Genomic DNA, 21,466 nt, shown 5'->3' with positions numbered 1-21,466 from the left:
CATAATGCTATGTAGACAGCACGCTTGCATAGTGGTGACCAATGGCATCATAGTGGGAGCTGGGTCTGGAGGTCTGTACTGGGAGGTGGATGGGGAAATCTGCACTGGGGGGAATGGTGAGGGAAATATGCACGGGGGAAGGTGAGGGAAATCTGCACTGAAAGGAGGGTGAGGGGATCTGCACTGAGGGGATGGTGAGGGAAATCTGCACTGGGGGGAGGGTGAGGGGAATCTGCACTGAGGGGAGGGTGAGGGAAATCTGCACTGAGGGGAGGGTGAGGGGAATCTTCACTGGGGGGAGGGGGAAGGAAATCTGCACTGGGGGAGGGGGAGGGAAATCTGCATTGGGGAGAGGGTGAGGGAAATCTGCACTGGGAGGAGGGTGAAGGAAATCTGCACTGAGGGGAGGGTGAGGGAAATCTGCGCTGGGATAAGGGTGAGGGGAATCTTCACTGGGGGAAGGGGGAGGGAAATCTGCACTGGGGGAGGGGGAGGGAAATCTGCATTGGGGAGAGGGTGAGGGAAATCTGCATTGGGAGGAGGGTGAGGGAAATCTGCATTGGGAGGAGGGTGAGGGAAATCTGCATTGGGAGGAGGGTGAGGGAAATCTGCGCTGGGAGGAGGGTGAGGGAAATCTGCACTGGGGAGAGGGTGAGGGAAATCTGCACTGAGGGAGGATTAGGGAAATCTGCACTGGGGGAGGGGGAGGGAAATCTGCATTGGGGAGAGGGTGAGGGAAATCTGCATTGGGAGGAGGGTGAGGGAAATCTGCATTGGGAGGAGGGTGAGGGAAATCTGCATTGGGAGGAGGGTGAGGGAAATCTGCGCTGGGAGGAGGGTGAGGGAAATCTGCACTGGGGAGAGGGTGAGGGAAATCTGCACTGAGGGAGGATTAGGGAAATCTGCACTGGGGGAGGGGGAGGAAAATCTGCACGGGGGGAGGATTAGGGAAATCTGCACTGGGGGGAGGGGGAGGGAAATCTGCATTGGGGGCGGGTGAGGGAAATCTGCACTGGGGAGAGGGTGAGGGAAATCTGCACTGAGGGAGGATTAGGGAAATCTGCACTGGGGGAGGGGGAGGAAAATCTGCACGGGGGGAGGATTAGGGAAATCTGCACTGGGGGGAGGGGGAGGGAAATCTGCATTGGGGGCGGGTGAGGGAAATCTGCACTGGGAGGAGGGTGAGGGAAATCTGCACTGGGGAGGATTAGGGAAATCTGCACTGGGGGAGGGGGAGGAAAATCTGCACTGGGGGAGGGTGAGGGAAATCTGCACGGGGGAGGGGGAGGGAAATCTGCACTGGGGGGAGGGTGAAGGAAATCTGCGCTGGGATAAGGGTGTGGGAAATCTCCATTGGGGGAGGGTGAGGGAAATCTGCACTGGGAGTGAAGTGAAGGCTGGGGAAAGATTAGGAGCTCCCAGCATGAGTGGAAGAAAGAATGAGGTGCCAGGGGAAATAAAAGTAGATTGACTTTATTCTGTCATGTGGGCACCTTTATTTTACATCTTTTATCTGGCAGCTACTTCCTATCACTTGGAGAATGATGTCATTCTTCTTATGCTTTTTGAGCCACCTAGAGGTGATGTTCAAAGGAAATTCAGACTTATGTAAATCTAAATTGTATTGTAATGGCATATCATTTTAAACCAAAGGCTTCAGGTGCATAACAATGTAGGGGTGGCGTTAGGGCCAACAATTTGACTCCAAGTTGTATTAAGCTCATACATTCTGTGACCAACTCTTGGAGATAGTCTGACATTGCTTAGGTACTGTTCAAGATGCATTACAACTCTAGAACAGTGCAAAATTCAGAGACAACACAGTCTTATATCATCATAGAGTTACATTCCAGCTTATAATATTGCATTCTATATTTCTGTGAATCTCACATTCCAAATTCCTATGTTCCTGAGTAGAACATGATGCACAGCCAGCAATGTAAATTTAGCCTGTGAATATGCATCACATTCAATAATTACTGGTTCACAACCAAAACCTGTATTTTAATGATACCAAAACATGTTGAAAACAAAATATATAGTTTTCATTTCCCAATACTTCAATGCTACAGCTTCCTCATGTTATCTCAAGTTTAACCTTATATTTAATACAAAGAAATCTCTTACTGATACAGTTTACCATTTGGAAAATCAAGCAAAACATTAATACAAGAATTTAATGCAGAAAGCAAAATGATAGGGTTATAAAAATGTACAGAAATGTTCAGGGAGGAAATAGTTTGCTCTGGGTTTGTACCTCAAACAGTATATTCAAGCAGAGCAAACTTTCTGATGGTTTCTCAGTTTTACCTAATGGAAATTGTGAGCAAAATCTTAAGGCATTTATTTTAATGGTGATGAAAGCCATCAAATTAGGTCCAAGCCATCTTTCGGGACAGGGCTTGTTTAAAACACTCAGGGTTCATGTTCCCAGGCCTCAATGACTTCTCAAGCATTACCAAAAGATTTTGGTGACATTCCTTGATATTGAGTGGATACTTGGCTCTGACAAACTCATATGCAGTCATAAGCTGCATGTTCTGCTTCTGCATGAGGTACTGTATAATACAAGTTGGTGCCAGAGAATACCCATCCCGGCAGTGAATTAGGACACGTTTCTGTTTCTCCGTTGATGCATTGATGCATTCATTAATGTCTTCAAAGCATTGTTGTTTCAAAGGGAAAACGTCGTCATTTGAAAAGTCACTGATGTCGACCTTGAGACGGGACCAACTGTGTTTGACATTCCTGGAGCAGGTACATGGAATTAAACACATGTTCAGCTCTCCAGGGAGATTGCTCATATCAATGATGCTGTCTATGTTGTTCTTGCACAGGATACGCCCACTGTAGGCCGCATTGAGGTTCCCCACATAAATGTAATCCGTTACCTTGGCGATGACTGGTTCAGTGTACTGCAGCTGCTCAGGAATGCCCCGTTTGCAGTCCTTCGGACTGTCTGTTTTACTTAAGGATCTGCGGCTGTGGTTCTTGAGCTTTTTGGACCCAGATCTCGAAGGAGGGTTGGAGTCAGATTCTGAGCTGCTGTTCCAAGGGGGTGAAAATAAGGAGAACCTGCTGGATGACTTTGTTTTAGCCAGTGTTTCATTGGAACCTGATAAATTTGAGGTGGATGTGTTTGACCCAGAAGCGCAAAAGAGGGAAGCTCTCTCCAGAGAACCAGTGCTGCTACAAGCTCTAGTGGTATCAGCCTTTACCATCTGAAAAAGGTTTTAATAACATCATTAGGAAAAGGATCAACATAATAAACAATATCCCCAAACTTAACAGGAATCTCAATTTTTTTTCTTAAATTGCGCATTGAGAGATTTTGAGTATTCTTTGACAGTATGCTTCTTAATGATTTGATTTCTATGTCACATTTTCCATTTTGAACTTTGAACATTCATGCCTTTTGATACATCATTAGTGCTTTAAATCGTTCGGCTTCAAAAAGCCAGCCAATGGGTCGAAAACCATAGTCATTGTACATGGACACCAATTTATGTCTGGACTCAGTAGTCAGATTCAGGCTATATCCTTAAGTTAGATCCCATAAACCCTGCACGATGTTCACACCAATAATTGCAACTCCAAGTGTTTTTAACACAAAGCATTAATAAAGTACAGTTTTTAAAAATATTTGTAGTTGGAATGTGGGTAAACTTATCAAGACTGTATCTGTCATCCATTCCTAAGTTCCCTCAGGCCATCCAGAGCCAACTGTATGGTTTGAAACAGTAGGCATGTGTAGATTAAACCAAGAAGGAATTGGCATGTTTCTTTAATTGAAGTGGAGATGTCTGTGTTGGACTGGGGTGGAGAAACTTAACAATCACACAATCCTGCTAGTGGAGCAGGATCATAAGACAGAGTTTATAGCAAATGATCACAGTGTCATGCATGTAATTGATATGATATATTGAATCTTTTCTTGAAATTATTATTGAAACTAAGGGGGCTTTTACTTTAATCTTCCAGATGTCATTGTCATTTTCTCCAGCTGGGCCACAGATAAACTCATATTTCATTGAGTATTGCTAAAAAAACAACTTTTTTTTTGTTTTCATTCTGCACTCATTAGGAGATTTTCAAGAATACCAAGATAAAGGGGCAGTTTATATTGGATAAGACTGTTGATTGGTTGTCAAGTAGACTGTGGTTGGTAAAGACATTGCCATGGAGATTGGACTAGCTAGATGATGACTGACAGTTAAAGCACTGTTTAAGTGTAAACCAGGAAGGTGGATCTTCAATGGTCAAGACATTTCCCTGATGAATGAAGCAGAGAATGACTGTTGTCAATTGTGTTAAATTGAAACAAATGCAATGTGTTTACATGATCTTTCTGTCTGCAAAGAATGGGGCCCGGTGTATTAATATATTCTGCTTATTTAACTTCCAGAATGCTCAAGTATGCCACACTGTGAACCTGACTGATAACTTTAGGTTAGTTGTCAGAGTAAATCTTTACAAACTCAGGACTTTGTAAATACTATCCAATTGTAGAACCACATCTAACATTGGATTCTGTGTTTTTGAGTTTTGCATTCTGTTCTCATGCAGCAACAAATATTGCTCCTCTTTACAAGGATAAGCTTGCAAAGGATCTGATGAATATAAGATGAAATGCTTCAACAAAATGTATCTATTCTTAGCAATACTCAAGTTGTATTGACTTTTGTTCGCCAATGTTCATCAGGGATCTATAATGAGAACATCTGGGCTGCTACTCTGGTAATATGCTAGGTCACCATACCTGAAAATCTGACCTCTAATGCTGGATTTCTTTAAAGGCCTGACTATATTCCTATACCAACTATAGTCCAATATTACATCTAATATCAGTGATCAGTTATCAATCCAAAGACTTGACTCATCAGTATCTGGGTGGAAGAAAGGTGTTGGATTTCCTCAAACATCCACAACTTTTTGGGATGGAATATAACTAAACATGATAGACTTACTCCATGCTTTATTGGATAAAGATGCTGCATTGCAATAGGTGGTAATAAGCCGTAGAAAACAATAATTTTTCATTTTCGATCCCTGGTCCACACTGAGTTAACTGGTCAGAAATACAGGGAAAGTCAGGACACTAACATTGCCCTCAGTTACCAGTGATTTCTGCTGAAAGCTACATGCAAAGCTAAGGCAAGACCAATCTTGGCATGCAGAGTAACCGACTGTTAAGGTTATTCTTCAACCTTTAGATTCTCACGTAAAAAATGGGAAAAACAATATCGTTCATTGTCAGGCACTCACACCCAAACACTAAAGAACCTCATCTTCAGGGTAGCAAGAGAATGTTATTTGGATAGTAACAACAACAACAGAATAAGCAGCTCATCCCAGTGGAAGTGCACCCATCAACACAGCAGTTTTTACATACTGCATTTATTCAACGTATTTACGAATGGGCCACATCTGTACATAACCACTATCCTCTCTGAAAGCAATGATATTCTACTGCCAGTCAGGAATGTAAGTTACCAAGCTGCTAAATTGTGCCAATAATGTGAGGGATCAAATAATTAATCCTGTTTTAAGAAAATCAAGCCTTGTGTTTTCATAGTGCAATTTAATCTCAAGCTGCTGTTTTAATAAGAGACATGAGAATCTCAATCTCTTTCCTTAACTAGTGACCTATTTTCAGCAATGAGATTTCATTAGCAGTTTGGTACAATAGCACTCCTCTTGCTGATTAGGAACATGAAGTTCTCTGAAAGCTGTGCTTGGCATGGTGACATTAAAGCTGTAGCGTGCTAGCAAGCAGCATTCTTACAGGTAAGAAAATGAAGTAGCCTTGCTATATGTCTCTTATCTTGATATGTAGGATTATTATATTTTTAAAATTATATTTAGAATCCCTTCAATGCAGAAAGAGGCCACTCCGCCCATCAAGTCTGCACTAATCCTCCAAACAGCACCCCACCCAGACCCAGTCCCCTGCCCTATGCCCATAACCTAATTTCCCATGGCTAACCCACCCAGCCTGCACATTGCTGGACACAATGGGGCAACCTATCATGACCAATTCGCATTATCTGCACATTTTGGATGCAGCTTAAAATAAATCTCTGCAGCAAAGCATTGATTTGTTGATTATAACTTCACTTACAGAAGTCCAGCTTGAAAGTGTTCGATTAAATCCCCACTAAACAAGTTGTACACCATAACAGAATAACCTTAACTCAGAGAATTGGAGCAACTTGGGGTGTATCTCAACTCACACTTCCTTGGATACAAGTCGTGCTTTTAATCTGGGAAAGATTCTCATCTGGCACACATATCACAAGATAATTAGTATTGAACAGGATATACAGATCAACAAGTCAGTCTGATTCACAGGGTTTCAGCACCACACTGCTATTAATACTTCACTTTTGAAAAGGGACACAGCCCACAGGGAATGCTTCTCAAAGCATTAATTTAATGGTGAAAATAGGCAGAGTAATAATCCCACAGAAAACATTTGGACTTTCCGAGCGGTGGCAATCATGGTCAGATGATTGCCACCGCTTCTTCTTTCTTTTCCCAAAAGGACCGAGTTCTGCATCTCTTTCCAGAAAATTTGATATTGGTTCCTTCAGGGATGCAGAATTGGTCAGAAGAAGTCAAACCATATCTCTTTCTGCAGCAGTCAGTATGATGTGTCCTGAGATTTAAATATCCAGCAGCACAGCCAGGCATTTCAACAAATATTGTGAGAGAATATATGTGTGATGTAAGAGTGGGAATAGGGTGCCAGTCGTTAGGGTACCAGGATGCAATACAGGTGGGGTTTCAGGGATGGGAGGGTGCCAGGGAATAGGGCACCAGATTGGTATGGCCCAGGAGGCTAACTGAGTCAGGTGCCTGGGTGTCAGATTCTTAGGGTAGGTCAGTATCTGTGTGGAAGGGTGGGGTAGGTGCATTAGATTTGGTGGTGGAAGAGGAGGCTGGCATCATGTCCAATGAAGGACAGTGGAGGGTTTTAGTGAGGCAAGGAAGAGTGGATAGGGAGTCGGCTAGTGAAGTTGGCAGTGTCTTGAGGGGCACAGGGAAATGGGTCAACAGCAGGAGGGTTGGGGGTCATGTCCAGTGGTAAGAGACTGGGGCTGGTTCCGTTAATGTTGGACAGGGTCAGTGGTCTTCCCAAGCGATGTCAAGCTGACAGGGAGGGTGGCATGGATCTAACAAGGTGGTAGACACAGAGGGGGTTTCAGGGCCAGAGAAGAAAATGGTTTGGAAGGCCAATACACGTGGTGGTGGAATCTGCCATCAGGTGTGTCAAATTTGGTAGTTGAAGGTGAAGGGACATGGCTGGGACTGATGAAGGGTGAGTTTAGGATCCAAAAGGGAGATAGTGCTGTTAGCTCCTTTGGAGCCAGATTATAGAATCAGGTTGTATTGTTATTTGGGGGTGGGTGGGTGTGAGTGTCTGGCCTGGTTGAAGGGGTATTGGGATATTGTCAATGGTCTGGTGGGGCAAGTGTACTTTAGCGGGGTGTACAGTGAGGGGCTGGCTGTATGCTACCATGAGGGGTCAGCCTTATTATTCCCCAGGAATTAGAATAGGTTTAGAATAGAAATTGTCTAACTTTTCCTGAGTAACTGCGAACTTAACTGACAGGGAAACCACTGAATTCTCCAACATCAAGGATTTTTCCCAGGAAATTCGAGATGAGGAGGAATTGCCCATCACTGTCTTCCACTTCCTGGGCCCTACCCACAGATTCTGCTAAGTCCGGGATTCCACATGGTCCCAACATGGAAATCCGGTCTTTGACATTCCAATGACTATCTGGTCATAGGGACATCCAGGCCAGAATTTATTGAAGATGCTTTAATGTATGTTTTATTTGCACCACAAAATGGGATACACTTCATTCAAAAACCTCCCTGTTTAACAAAATTTACTTTCCCTTGGCTTTTTTTCTGTTTGACTGAGACACATTATAAACTGTTGTCTTGAAGAAAATTTGTATAACTGCATGAACTTAAAGTGGCCCTGTCCTTACTGGTGGAAGTTGAAAAGAAAAACACAAAGCATGCTCAAAATGCACAACAGGGATAATTTTGCCTTCAACAAAAACAAAAACTGAGAGACTGATAATGGATCAAAATGAGCCCACCCAGACACAATAATAATATTTCATTTACATGTTCTGCCTCCTTTGAACAGTTTGGGTAAAGTGTCTCCATGGAGAGCATTTTCCTGAACTTCTTTACCTTTTCAAATATTGTGAAATGCCCTGAATATTTCTTCTCTCTTCATAAAGCTGTCTGCACAAATGTTCAACAAATTCCTCTTTTGTTTAGGATGAACAGCACTGTGCTGTTGAATTTAGTGAGGCTGCACTTGTATCACAATGCAACATCTTTGCAAAGAAAGAGGAAAGCAAACATGCTTTTACATGCTTGAAACCATAGCTGGTTTATGTGACAATTTCTACAAATATGATCAAGCGACATTAAATGGCGACTTAGCCAAAGATCAATTTTTACAAATGAATTTGGTGTAGAAACGACACTGTAATAAACTGCCAGCCTTCTTATTCCTGATCATGGTTGAGAGTGTGGTGCTGGAAAAGCACAGCAGGTCAGGTAGCATCCGAGGAGCAGGAGAATCAATTTTTCGGGCATAAGCCCTTCATCAGGAATGAGGCTTGTGGGCCAGGGGCTGCGAGATAAATGGGGTGGTGGGTGAGGGGGGAGGTGGTGGTGGGAGGTAGCTGGGAAAGCGATAGGTGGATGAAGGAGAGGGATAAGGTAATAGGTCAGGGTGGGCAGTGATGGACAGCTCCGGAGGGTGGTGCCAAATTCAAGGTTTGGGACTGAGATATCAGCATTCTGAAAAGACCATTCCCTCTGCGACTCCCTCAACGGATTCACACCCCCAACCAGCCCACACCCAACTCCTGGCACCTTTCCCTGCCACCACAGGACGTGCAAAACCTGCGCCCATACCGCTCCCTCACCTCCATCCAAGGCCCCATGGGATCCTTCCCCATCCATCAGAAATTCACCTGTACCTCTACCAACTGCATCCATTGCACCCAGTGTGGTCTCCTCTACATCAGGGACGCTTTCTTGTGTATTGTTTCAGAGCATCTCTGGGACACCTGCACCCACCAACTCCACTGCCCCGTGGCTGAACACTTCAACTCCCCCTCCCACTTCGTCAAGGACATGCAGGTCTCCTCCACCATCAAACCGTTACCACCCTACGCCTGGGGGAAGAACGTCTCATATTCCACCTTGGGACCCTGCAATCTCACGGGATAAATGTGAATTTCAACAGCTTCCTCATTTTCCCTCCCCCCAAATTATCCCAGTCCCAAGCCTCCAACTTGGCATTGCCCTCCGGACCTGTCCATTACTCCCTCCTCTGACCTATCACCTTCTCTCTCACCTTCATCCACCTATCGCTCTCCCAGCTACCTCCCCTCAACCCCAACCCTCTACCATTCATCTCTCAGCCCCAACCCACAAGCCTCATTCCTGATGAAGGGCTTATGCCCGAAACGTCGATTCTCCTGCTCCTCGGATGCTGCCTGACAAGCTGTGCTTTTCCAGCACGACTCTGAGCTCCAGCATCTGCAATCCTCACTCTCTCCTTACTCCTGATCACGGTCTTGTAAACCACAGTTCACTATTTTTGTAGAATGCCACTTGCTCATCTCTGACATTTAGGGTGCTCACAGAATATCTGAAAAGTTCTTATTTGAGTGAGGTGTCTCATGGCTGCTAGAGGCAATGGAACTGGGTTATAGAATGAATAACAGCCCTCAGAAAACGAAGGTGTCAAAATGATTATAAACTGAAAAAAAATCTATCCTCGAATGGTGCTGATGACCGTGTCAGTTTGACACTGAGTGAGGTGATTAATGCATATCCACTTCAAGCAAAGAAATAATTACAGAGGCAGCTTAACAGCTCAGTAGTCAGTACTGCTGCCTCATACTGCAGCATACTGCCAGAGACCCAGGTTAGATTCCAGTCTTTTCTTTCTGTCTAGAGCTAGCATGTTCTCCCCAAGTCTATGTGGGCTTCTGTCAGGTGCTCCAGTTTCTTCCCATTGTCCAAAGATGTGCAGGTAGGTGGATTGACCATGCCAAATTATCCTGCAGTGTCCAGAGATATGCAGGTTAAGTGGACTAACCATGGTAAATATGGGATTATGGGGATAGGGTTGGTAGCTGGGTTTGGGTGGGATGTACTGAAGGGCAGTGAGGACTTGCTGGGCCGAACAGCATCTTTCCACACTGTCAAGGTTGAAAGATTCCTTTAGTCTGAATTTCTTCACCTATCCTTCTCCTCCTGTAAATGGAACTGATTTCTGATCAGTTGAATTCCAAAGATATTGCTACCTTAAACCTCCTTTGTGGTTTTTCTAGGTTAGCCCATGTGAAATATAACACAGATTTAGGGTCTCATTGAATCAGATATCAGATTATTAGTAATTAACAACAAACTATGAGGTCTCAGATGTACAGTTATAGCATGGGTTATATGCTTACTTAGATTACTGTTATGTTATACATATAGTTGACTAACTGACTGGCTGACTACCATGAAACCGTTTGCACTACAGCTTCAAATGTTGTGATGTCATTCAGTTGTCTTAAAGGTATAGTGTCTTTCAATATCTGTGCAGTAATCCAACACCCTTAGCTCCAGTCAACACCTCATCAAAATACCAAATCTGCTCAAGCACTACATATTTTGCCTGACAGTCATTTTCAATGATGGCTTCCCCCATCAAAAGTAAAATATACACTTTGTAGATTATTTATTGCTCATACCTGGGATTTCAGGCTGCTTTTAAAATCCTGGGATTCCAAAGCCACATATCTCCCATTGCCATCGGATGAGACAGACAAACAGAGGGGCCTGTGTGATCGAACTGGAAGCTTTGGACTAGATGTCATGGTGATATGCTTGCAGTCTGGTTGATCGCTTCTACTTATTACCAAATTTGGGCATGAGCCTACAAAACAGAAGAGAACATTAGTGGTTTATATTCACGAAAAGTACTTTTAAAAAGCAATCTACACATCACTTCCGAAATTCAGAATGTACTTCTTTGTTCCCTATTTGAATTCATGATGACTACCCTATACTGATGTCCACTGTCTCTCTGTGCATATTCTATCAATCTTTTATAACTTTAAAGACCTGTACTATGTTGCAACTCCAATTTCCCTTCTGAAGTGGAAAGTGACCCATCCTGTTCTTCCATTCCTGACAGGTGTAACTTCACACTATCAGCAAACCAATTGTTTATAGAGGAACCATCAAAGTCAATATTGGAAGCATTGTGCGGAGGGTAGTGACAGATTTGAATAAGACACAAACATACTATTGAAACGGAGGGAAACTTGGAAGATGAAATTTGAGACAGAGAAAGGTGGAGTGACAGATGATCAGATCTTTCTGTGATATATAGGATGCACACATGCAAAGTTTTATAAAGGATATGCTTTTTTTAAACAGTGATAATATAAGAAGTTTAAAACCACTGTCACAAGCTTTATAGCACTCGTTTCAAAGGCTCTCCTTACATTTTAAGAACTTGCAGTGCATGTTAAATACTATAACAAAGATCCTGGCTAAACATTAATATAAGGTCTACTGCAGGTCTCAGAAGAAACATCAAAATGGTCAGGCTTATATGTGCACATTTACTTCCGGGTTCTTCTCTATGGTTCTGTCAGCAAGGTAGCAGCCCCTATCTGCTGCCTGTAACTCAACTGGCTGTACCCAAAGCCAATCTAATACATTGTGTACATCATTCGCTTCCACAGATGAAAGCTGTGTTATTGAGACCGAGAACAAGGTGCACTAGGAGGAGAATGAGAAATGGGTCACAGAGGGCGGCACAATAATGAGGAAAGTGAAGAAGAACTGGATAACAGAGAGAGAACAAAAACTACCCTCCATCAGTGAGCGGGAAGGAAAATACAGGGAAAGAGAAGCACATGAATGAAAAATGACGAGAGAGAGACTTAAGTGGGAGTGGGGAGTCAGATCATGTAAAAAAAGATGGAAGCAGAGGGAGACAGAAAATACAATTTCAATTGGTAAAAAGATAGAGTTTATCTATGCTCAGCATGACTGTGTTTCTACTCTCTGGGTCATCATGGTGTCACGTTCTTCCCACCAAGAAAGTTGTTGCAATTGATAAATACGGGATTAAGAGAAGAAGACTAGGAGGAATAGACATATTGCACCTCTTAAGAAACAGAAGATAATTATTTCTCTTCAGGCTTCAGAACCCAACAGCAAACCTTGGGTTATGCTATCACAAGCAAAAAAAATGTGGAGGCAAATCTATAGTAAACGTGGCTGTTCAAGGACTGCAATAAGTTGCCTGAACTTGAAGCTGCTAAAGCAGCAGAAGTTGTGATGGATCAAAAATGCCTGAAAAATGACTAACTGTGAAGACTGCAAGGAGCTGAATATATGAGGATTAAACATTTTAGAAGAATTGGATGGACAGAAAAGGAAGTAGTTTGCTTTTGGTGCCAGTTATGTGACAGCCTTTCAATACCTCATAACAATAAGAGATAGACAATGAAATATGACCTTGTCAACTTTCATTATTCCAAAGAACAAAAGAAACTATGACTAGCAAGTGAAGATCACACAAGCCAACATAGAACAGCAATAACATTTTTAAAATTGTAAAGACGAGGGGAAAGATGAGGACTGTTTATATGCAGCTTACTGAGTTTGTATCTCATCATACAGATACATCAGAACCCCACTCCCTGAAAGGTCCCCTCCAAACCACTCACCATCCTGACGCAGAAATATATCACTTTTCTTTCACTGTTGCTGGGTCAAGATTGTGGAATTCCCTCCCTTATGGCATTGTGGGTCAACCCTCAGCTGATGGAATGCAACAATTCAAGAAGGCAGCTCACAACCACCTTCTCAAGGGCAACTAGGGACAGGCCAGCCTGTGACACCCATGTCTCAGGAGTGATTTAAAAAAGTGTGGTTGATGTAGGAGGGATACTATCTGATTTCTGATGTATTGGGACTGTTTTTGGGCCAGGTGGCACCTGTAAAAAAATGAACAGGTTACATCTGGTATTGTCACAGAGAGATTTGTCAGTGCTATTGTGGTTTGTTTAACTAGTTTGTCAAGGAAATGGGAATGTGAAGGGTAACCCCAAATACGGTAACCAATATTAAATGGAAGTAAAAAGGCTATAAGGGGGACTAGAAGACAGAAGAAATAAATGTTGAGTATTAAGTAAGCCTTGAATGCAGAATAATGCTAAAAAGGTAAAATTAAGGCCATCCTACCTGAATTAGAACAAGATGGATGATCTAAAGCCACAAATAGAGGTAAATTGTTATGATATATTTGCTTTGACAAAACTATGGCTGCATGGTCACCAGGTCTGGGAACTGAATACTCTTGTATTTTTAATATTTAGGAAGGACAAACAAGAAGGAAAAGGATGTGGTGTTGCACTGATGATAACGGATGGGATCAGTACATTTACCCATTAATAAGGGTGGACCTCAGATCAGAAAAAATAATACATGGAATTTGTTCAGGTGGAACTAAGAAACAGCAAGAAGCAGCAGATATTGGTTGGAGTCTTTAAAAAAGCCAACAAATAGTAGCAATAGTGTAGGGCATGCATTAATCAGGAGATTAGAAATGTTGTAGAATGTGTAATACAGTAATCATAGCGGACTTCAATCTACATATAGACTGGTAAACCAAATAAACTCTAAAGCTGTGGAGGACAAGCTTTTGGAGTGTCTTAGGGATGGTTTTCTAGAACTGCATATTGAACAGTCAACTAGAAGATGGACTATTTTGAATCTAGTATTATGGACTGAAAAAGGCTAATTAATAACCTTGTTACAATAGAAACTTTAGGGACAAGTAAGCACAATCTGATAGCATTTTGCATTATGTTTAAAATGAGGTAGCTGCATCCAAAGCAAGGATGTTAAATTTGGATAAGTTGGCAGAGCTACATTAGGAAAGTACACTAAATGGCATGATGGGAGGCATGTGGCTCAGTGGTTAGCACTGCTGCCTCACAGCATCAAGGACCTGGGTTTGATTCCCACCTCAGTCGACTGTCTGTGTGGAGTTAGCACATTCCCCCAGTGTCGATGTGGGTTTGCTCCAGTTTCCTCCCACAATCCAAAGATGTGCAGTTCAGGTGAATTGGCCATGTTAAATTGCCCATAATGTTAGATTTATTAGTCAGGGGTAAGTATAGGGTAGGGGAATGGGTCTAGGTGGGTTACTCTTTGGAGGGTTGGTGTAGACTTGTTGGGCTGAAGGGCCTGTTTACATACTGAAGGGAATCTAATCTATAATGCAGTGACTAGACTATACACAGGATGAACAGTGTTTAAAGAATTATCACATGGCTTACAACAACTATACATTCTTTAAAAGGTAAAAAATCACAAAACGGCAGATAATTGGGTTGACAGCGGAAGTTGAGGATTGTATAAACGAAAAGGCTTGTAAAGTGGCTAGAAACTAATATATCTGAGGATTGGAAAGTTTTCAAAATACAGTAAAGGAGGACCAAGAAGCTGTTGAGAAGAATAGAATATAGATACATTGTCGCAAAAAAGAGAAATGGACTGTAAAAACTTTTACAGGGTCATAAAAAGAAGATTGGCTAATACAATGAAAATCAGAATTGAGAGAATTGATAATGCAGAATAGAGAAACGGCAGAATAGCTAAATGATTATGTATCTGTTTTCATTCAGGAAGATACAGAAAACTTCCAGAATTAGAAATCAAAGTAACTAGAGAAAATGAAAAGTTGCAGGGAAATTAATATTAGTAAGAATGTCACACTGGATAAATTAATGGGACTGTAAGCTGGCACCGAAGGTCTGTATCCCAGAATGTTGAAGGTGGGAGCTAGAGAAGAGTCAATGTATTCTATAGGTTCTGCAATGATTCCTTCAGATTAGAAGCTTGCAAATGTCACCCCACTATTTCAGAAAGGAATAAGGAGAAAAACAGAACTACAGATCTGTCAAACCTTCCATCAATAACTGGGAAAATGCCAGAAACTATCAGAAAAGATGTAATAAAAATATACTTGGATAAAAATGATCTGATTCGGCATAATCAGCATGGATGCACAAATGGAAAATCATGTTTGACAAACTTGTTGAACTTTCTCAACATATTATTCACAAAATTGATAAAAGAGAGTCAATGAATGTAGTATATTTGTATTTTCAGAAGGCTTTTGAAAAGGTCCCTCATAGGAGGTTGATTAGCTCATCCATGCCAACTAGATATCCTAAAGGAATCTAGTCTTATTTGCCAGCACTTGGCCCAAATCCCTCAAAACTCTTCCTATTCATACACCCAACCAAGATGCCTTTTAAATTTTGTCATTGTACCAGCCTCCACCACTTTCTCTGGCAACTCATTCCAAACAAGTACCACCCTCTGAGTGAAAACGTTGCTCCTTAGGTCCCTTTTAAATATTGCCCCTCTCACGCTAAATTTACGTCCTCCAGATCTGGACTCCTCCATCCCAGGGAAAGGACCTTACTCTAATCAAGCCCCTCATGATTTTAGAACATAGAACACAGAATATTAGAGCACAGTACAGGCCCTTCAGCCCTCAATGTTGCACCAACCTGTAAAACCAATCTGAAGCCTATCTGACCTACACTATTCTATTTTCATCCATATGTCTATCCAATGACCACTTAAATGCCCTTTAAGTTGGCAAATCTACTACTATTGCAGGCAGGCCATTCCACGCCCTTACTACTCTGAGTAAAAAAACTACCTCTGACATCTGTCCTGTATTTATCACCCCTCAATTTAAATCTATGCCTGCTCATGCTAGCCATCATCATCCAAGGAAAATGGCTCTCCCTGTCCACCCTATCTAACCCTCTGATTATTTTACATATCTCAACCTTCTTCTCTTGAATGAAAACAGCGTCAAGACCCTCAGCCTTTCCTCATAAGACCTTCCCTCCATACCAGGCAACATCTGAGTAAATCTCCTTTGAACCCTTTCCAAAGCTTCCACATCCTTCCTAAAATGTGGTGACCAGAGCTGTATGCAATACAGCTGCAGCATGACCTCATGGTTCCAAAACTCAATCCTTCTACCAAAAATGTTAACACCATATGCCTTCTTAACAACCCTATCAACTTGGGTGGCAACTTTCAAGGATCTATGTACATGGACACGGAGATCTCTCATTTCATCTATCCTACCAAGAATCTTACCATTAGTCCAGTACTCTGCATTCCTGTTACTCCTTCCAGTGTGAATCACCTCACACTTTTCCGCATTAAACTCCATTTGCCACCTCTCAGCCCAGCTCTGCAACTTATCTATGTCCCTCTATAATCTACAACATCCTTCTGCACTATCCACAACTCTACTGACCTTAGTGTTATCTGCAAATTTACTAACCCATCCTTCTGCACTATCCACAACTCTACTGACCTTAGTGTTATCTGCAAATTTACTAACCCATCCTTCTATGCCCTCATCCAGGTCATTTATAAAAATGACAAACAGCAGTGGCTCCAAAACAGATCCTTGCAGTACACCACTAGCAACTGAACTCCAGGATGAACATTTCCCATCAATCACCACCCTTTGTCTCCTTTCAGCTTGCCAATTTCTGATCCAAGCTGCTAAATCACCCTCAATCCCATGCCTCCATATTTTTTACCATGGGGACCCTTATCAAACACTTTACTGAAATCCATATACACCACAATCAACTGCTTTACCCTCATCCACCTGTTTTGTCACCTTCTCAAATAACTCAATAAGGTTTGTGAGGCACGACCTACCCTTCACAAAACTGTGTTGACAATCCCTAATCAATTTATTCCTTTGCACATGATTATAAATCCTACCTCTTAGAACCTTTTCCAACACTTTAACCACAACAGAATTAAGGCTCACTGGTCAATAATTACCAGGGTTATCTCTACTGCCCTTCTTGAACAAGGGAACAACATTTGCTATCCTCCAACACTATTCCTGTAGACAATTTTATAAACTTCTATAAGGTCACCTCTCAGCCTCCACTGCTCCAGGGAAAACAGCCCCAGCCTATTTAGCCTCTTCCTATGTTTCAACCCCTCCAATCCAGTCTTTGAGTGTGTTTTAAGTAGATATTGATACATCTTTGATTATCATTGGCGGAAAGGGTTATTGGGATTGTGTCAGTAAAAGGCACTGAAGTGTTCAATCAGTAAGATAATAAACGGCAGCACAAGCTCAACAGATTGAATGACTCACTGCTGTTCCTATCTCTCTATTTACATATTGTCAGTGAATTTTACTTGGAGTAACAAATGTATTAAAATAATTTGGATATTCTGATCTTTAGATAATGTCAAAAAATTGCTAAAAGAAGACAAGCAGTTAAAACTTTTCATCTTGGACACAAAAAAAGTTGAGAAGTTTTGTACAGCATGAGAAGAGGATGCTGATTGGTTGTGTCATCATTGTCATGGAGCTGCAGCAAGAGCAGTCGTTAACTGTCAATCTTAATTCCCAAACCAAAGAGTTGCCATGGGGATGTAATAGAGATTGGAATGATTTCCATGAGATCTTTTACATGAAAAAGGAACAATAATGTACAACTTCCTTTTGCCTACATAAAACAGGGTCCTGTGTATTTATATGTTGCTTCTAACATGCAGAAAAGCATCACACTATGAGGCTGATTGTTGAGCATAAATTAGTTTTCAGTGTAACTCTTGTCATTGTCTCGTAAATGATTTCCAGTTGCAGAATCACATCTACTGGTGAATAAATTTCTGAGGTTTGCACAAATCATTCATGGATTTACTGCATTCCCGCAGTGTTTGTGAAACCTTTCCCTTCCAGGATAATCTGTGGTACAGTGGGGCACTGGTCAGGGCCAAAAGGTGTGGGTATAGGTCCTTTCATGGAAGTAGTTATACATGTTGGGACTCCTACAGTCCCACATGCTAAAACAAAACCTATCTGATCACTATATAAACTTTACATGGAGTTACAGTATGTCAGAACTATCCTGTAAGTAACGGATATCCACCTGCTTTACGTCACAAAATCTCAGATCACCATATAAAAACATCATCTTTTCACCATTTTTTGGCTCAAGTTTACTTCCTCCGGTTATTGACTAGTCCAATGCCAGAATAGTTTCTTCTTAGTTAATCTATTAAAACCCTTCATAAGTTTGGACAGGGATAGCCCCATCATATCCAGTCTCTCCGTATAGTGGTAGGTCCTCATTACTGGGACCACTCTGGTGAATGTCTTGTCAAGAGGACTATTACAGGGTCTTGACAACTTCACAAAGTTTGGAGTGCTGACTTGAACATAATTCAACAGCCAAGGCATAATCAGTATTGTAATTGAAGTTTAGCATCCTTTCCTTCCATTTTTATCCTATGCCTTGAATCTTTTTTTCAGGATTCAGAGGCACATTTCAGTGGCGAATGGTTATACTTGTTTATCTTTGGAGGAAATGGCACTGTGTTCCTTCTTCGATTCATTTTCCTTTGATCCTTTAGTGGGTCAAGTATGCCTAGTGCGCAGAACACAGACACCACCCGCCCCACCCCCCACCCCCCATCCCCCCACCCCCATCCCGACCCCTGCAGAGGTCAGATTGATTTTAAATGCAGAATGAACAACAGATTTCTTCCCATATGTCATTGTCATCTGGTAGAGTGGGATTTTGAAAGCCCAGGAATTACAATTCATGAAGAAAGCAAAAAGTCTGCTGATGAGTCTGAAGGGCAAGTGTAAAGTGTTCACTCACATTCAAGTGTCACTATTACATGTGGCATTGTAACATAGATGTCTTTTTAACAGTCATTCACTTTGTAGATCTCCCCTTATATCGATGAGACTTGTGCAGCTGTTCATAGGCATCATTTTCTAATGGAGAAAGGACCATAATGCAGAGAAAATATCTCAAAATATCAGTTCTTGCTATCCCTTTTTTGCCGTGACTTAAATACCACTATCTCAAAACAAAAGAATGTTTAAATATTGAAACAAAAATCTAGACATCTGCTTTCCTCCATTATCAGGAATCCTGGCCTAGAAATTTAAATGAACACCTCTTCCTTATTGGAGAGCAGTCTATTGTGTGGTCAGCTGAGTTTCAAGTGTTAAAGCATTTCAGCATATTAGATGCTCATTTAATCTATGAATGGCAGATTCAAGAATTTGTGACAACAGATTGTGTCTTTGGTTTGTTTTCTGGGTTGTTGTTACAACTTATTGAGGATTACAAATATTTAACGTCTATTTCATACAGCAGAAGGCAGTTTTTCTCAGAATAAATCATATAGAAGCTTTTATTAGTTGGTAAGAGTTTTTTTTGTTTTCTTAAAGTATTTAAAATAAGTTCCTTTTTATATCGCATGAAGTCTAAGTACTGTGCAGAGTGCGTACTGGGTGAGCAGCTATGAAGGATACACAGGGCATTGGATGATTTGAAAGAGCATGGAAGATATATGAGGGAGAGAAGTGGTATTGATGATCTAAGAGCCAACTTCAGACATGGTGGTGGAGTGCAAAGGACTCAATGGATGAGGTGACGTACAGGGAGTTTTAAAATACTGCTTCATGGTTTACAAACTGCAGTAATTTCCTGACCTGGTGTAAAAGGTTGAAAATGATGGGCCAGGTGTGCAGATTGGAAGGACATGAAAGTGTGCAGGTCAAGTTCTTTTGAGCTTGAAGGAAGATTGCCTCTATTACTCTACTAATAAAGCCATAGATCCCACTTGTCGTTTTAACAACCTTATCAATTTGTTCTACCATTTTCAAAGATTTCAGCTCAAAGGCCCATTGGTCTGTTCCTGCAATCACATTTGTAATTATGCAATGTGGTTTATATTACTTGTTCTCACTTTTCCTACAAGATTGATCACTCCACACTTCTCTGCATTAAATTTTGTCTGTCCTTTTCACCAGCCAAAATCCTCCTGAGGCTGGGAAAAGCTTCTTCGTTGTTCATTATATTTCAGAATTTTGTGACATTTGCAAATTTTGCAATGATGTCCTGAGTGTATTTAAGTCTATGCCTTTGCTATCTATAAAAGGAACTATATACTACAGGAAACTAACCATTCACCATTATTCCCTGCTTGTTGCCACTCAGCATGTTGTCTACTCCATCATTGTTCTTTTCAACCTATGGACTTTATCTGACAGGTCTGTAATGTAAAATTGCACCAAAGCATTTTTTGAAAGTTCTTATGTGCACAACATCAATGTGCTAACTGCATCAAACTACTCTCCTTCATTTGATCAAAGTGTTCAATTACGTTAAACAGAAATGATCTGTTTTTAACAACTCTATGATGACTTTCATTCATTAGCCCAATATTTTTCAAACATCTGTTAATTTTGTACTTGACTATCGTCTATAAAGTCTTCTCACCACTAATACTAACATGACTAGTTTGTATTTGCCTGATTTCTCTCTTCCCCGTTCTAAAATGGATTTGTAAAATTTGCAATCATCCAGCCCTTTGGTTTTGCTCCAGATTAATGGATAATTGGAAAATTATGGCCAGAGTCTTTACAATTTCTATCCTTACTTCCCCCAATAACCTCATCCCTTCATACTGACTGGAGTGCGTTTTGTTCTTTGAATAGTGGCCAGGTTTTACAGACCTTCCCTTTGTCTATAGTGAGTGACAATATAACCAGTTAACATTTGGAGCGCTAGGTTAATGTTTTCCACAGATTTCCTGTTTTTTGAACTTGCCTCACTCAAGACCTATTTTGCAACACTTTCACTCATAGTGAATTCACCCAGCATTCCTCCAATTCCAGCATCTGCTCTCAGTCTCTTTTCACCACTCAGACCCTCCAGCCCAGCTCCCATTCCAACTTTGAAAGTCTTGGGGGCTGTTGCTGCCCTGTGGCTTCTATTCTAAACATTGCACTGAAACTTCTGCCACTAGGTGGAGCTTGGTCAATTAAACCCCTAAGGGAAATTTTAACTTGTATTGCCAGAGGCGCGTTAGTGGGGAGCTGCTGGTGTATTGGTAATGTCACTGGTTTTGAAATCCAGATTCCCAGTCTAGTGTTCTGGGGACATCAGTTTAAATCCCAATTGGGATAGATGATTAAATTTGAATTTAGTTTAAAAAGGCTATATGGTGTAATAGTAGTATTCCTACTTCTAGACTACAAAGCTCAGATTCAAGACCCACTTGCTCCAGGGATATGTAGTAACAGGTTGATTAGAAAATATATGTTTATAGTATAGCTCCTGTGCTGAAATGTATATTACTTTAAGGGTTTTTTTTCAATGAATGTAGGCATTTAGGAACATGCCCTGTTTCACTTGAATAATGGTTGGAATTTATATGCTGTTGATAAAGGTTCTGAAATACCTAACTGTACAGCACTTCTATTTTTATTTATTTTCGCTTTTGTGAATTGCATCAGTTAGGAATA

General features: G+C 41.4%; 1 protein-coding gene across 1 annotated transcript in view; it reads right to left on the bottom strand.

Moving 5' to 3' along the window:
* Positions 1 to 1,244: 1,244 nt before the first annotated feature.
* The window catches only part of LOC122558051 (uncharacterized), a 46,872-nt gene continuing 26,650 nt past the window's right edge, over positions 1,245 to 21,466 (bottom strand). The window contains exons 3-4 of the mRNA XM_043706377.2: positions 10,791 to 10,975; positions 1,245 to 3,221 (exon numbers count right to left, since the gene is read on the bottom strand). Coding sequence (XP_043562312.1) covers positions 2,373 to 3,221; positions 10,791 to 10,975 — 1,034 coding nt within the window. The 3' untranslated portion in view covers positions 1,245 to 2,372. The remainder of the gene's footprint in view (positions 3,222 to 10,790; positions 10,976 to 21,466) is intronic.

This window comes from Chiloscyllium plagiosum, unplaced genomic scaffold, assembly GCF_037043375.1.
Source record: "Chiloscyllium plagiosum isolate Xiang-an unplaced genomic scaffold, Cpla_swu_hap1 HiC_scaffold_18, whole genome shotgun sequence".
Classification (NCBI taxonomy): Eukaryota; Metazoa; Chordata; class Chondrichthyes; order Orectolobiformes; family Hemiscylliidae; genus Chiloscyllium; species Chiloscyllium plagiosum.
The sequence above is the reverse complement of the archived record's forward strand: the minus strand, read 5'-3'. Positions and strand labels throughout refer to the sequence as shown.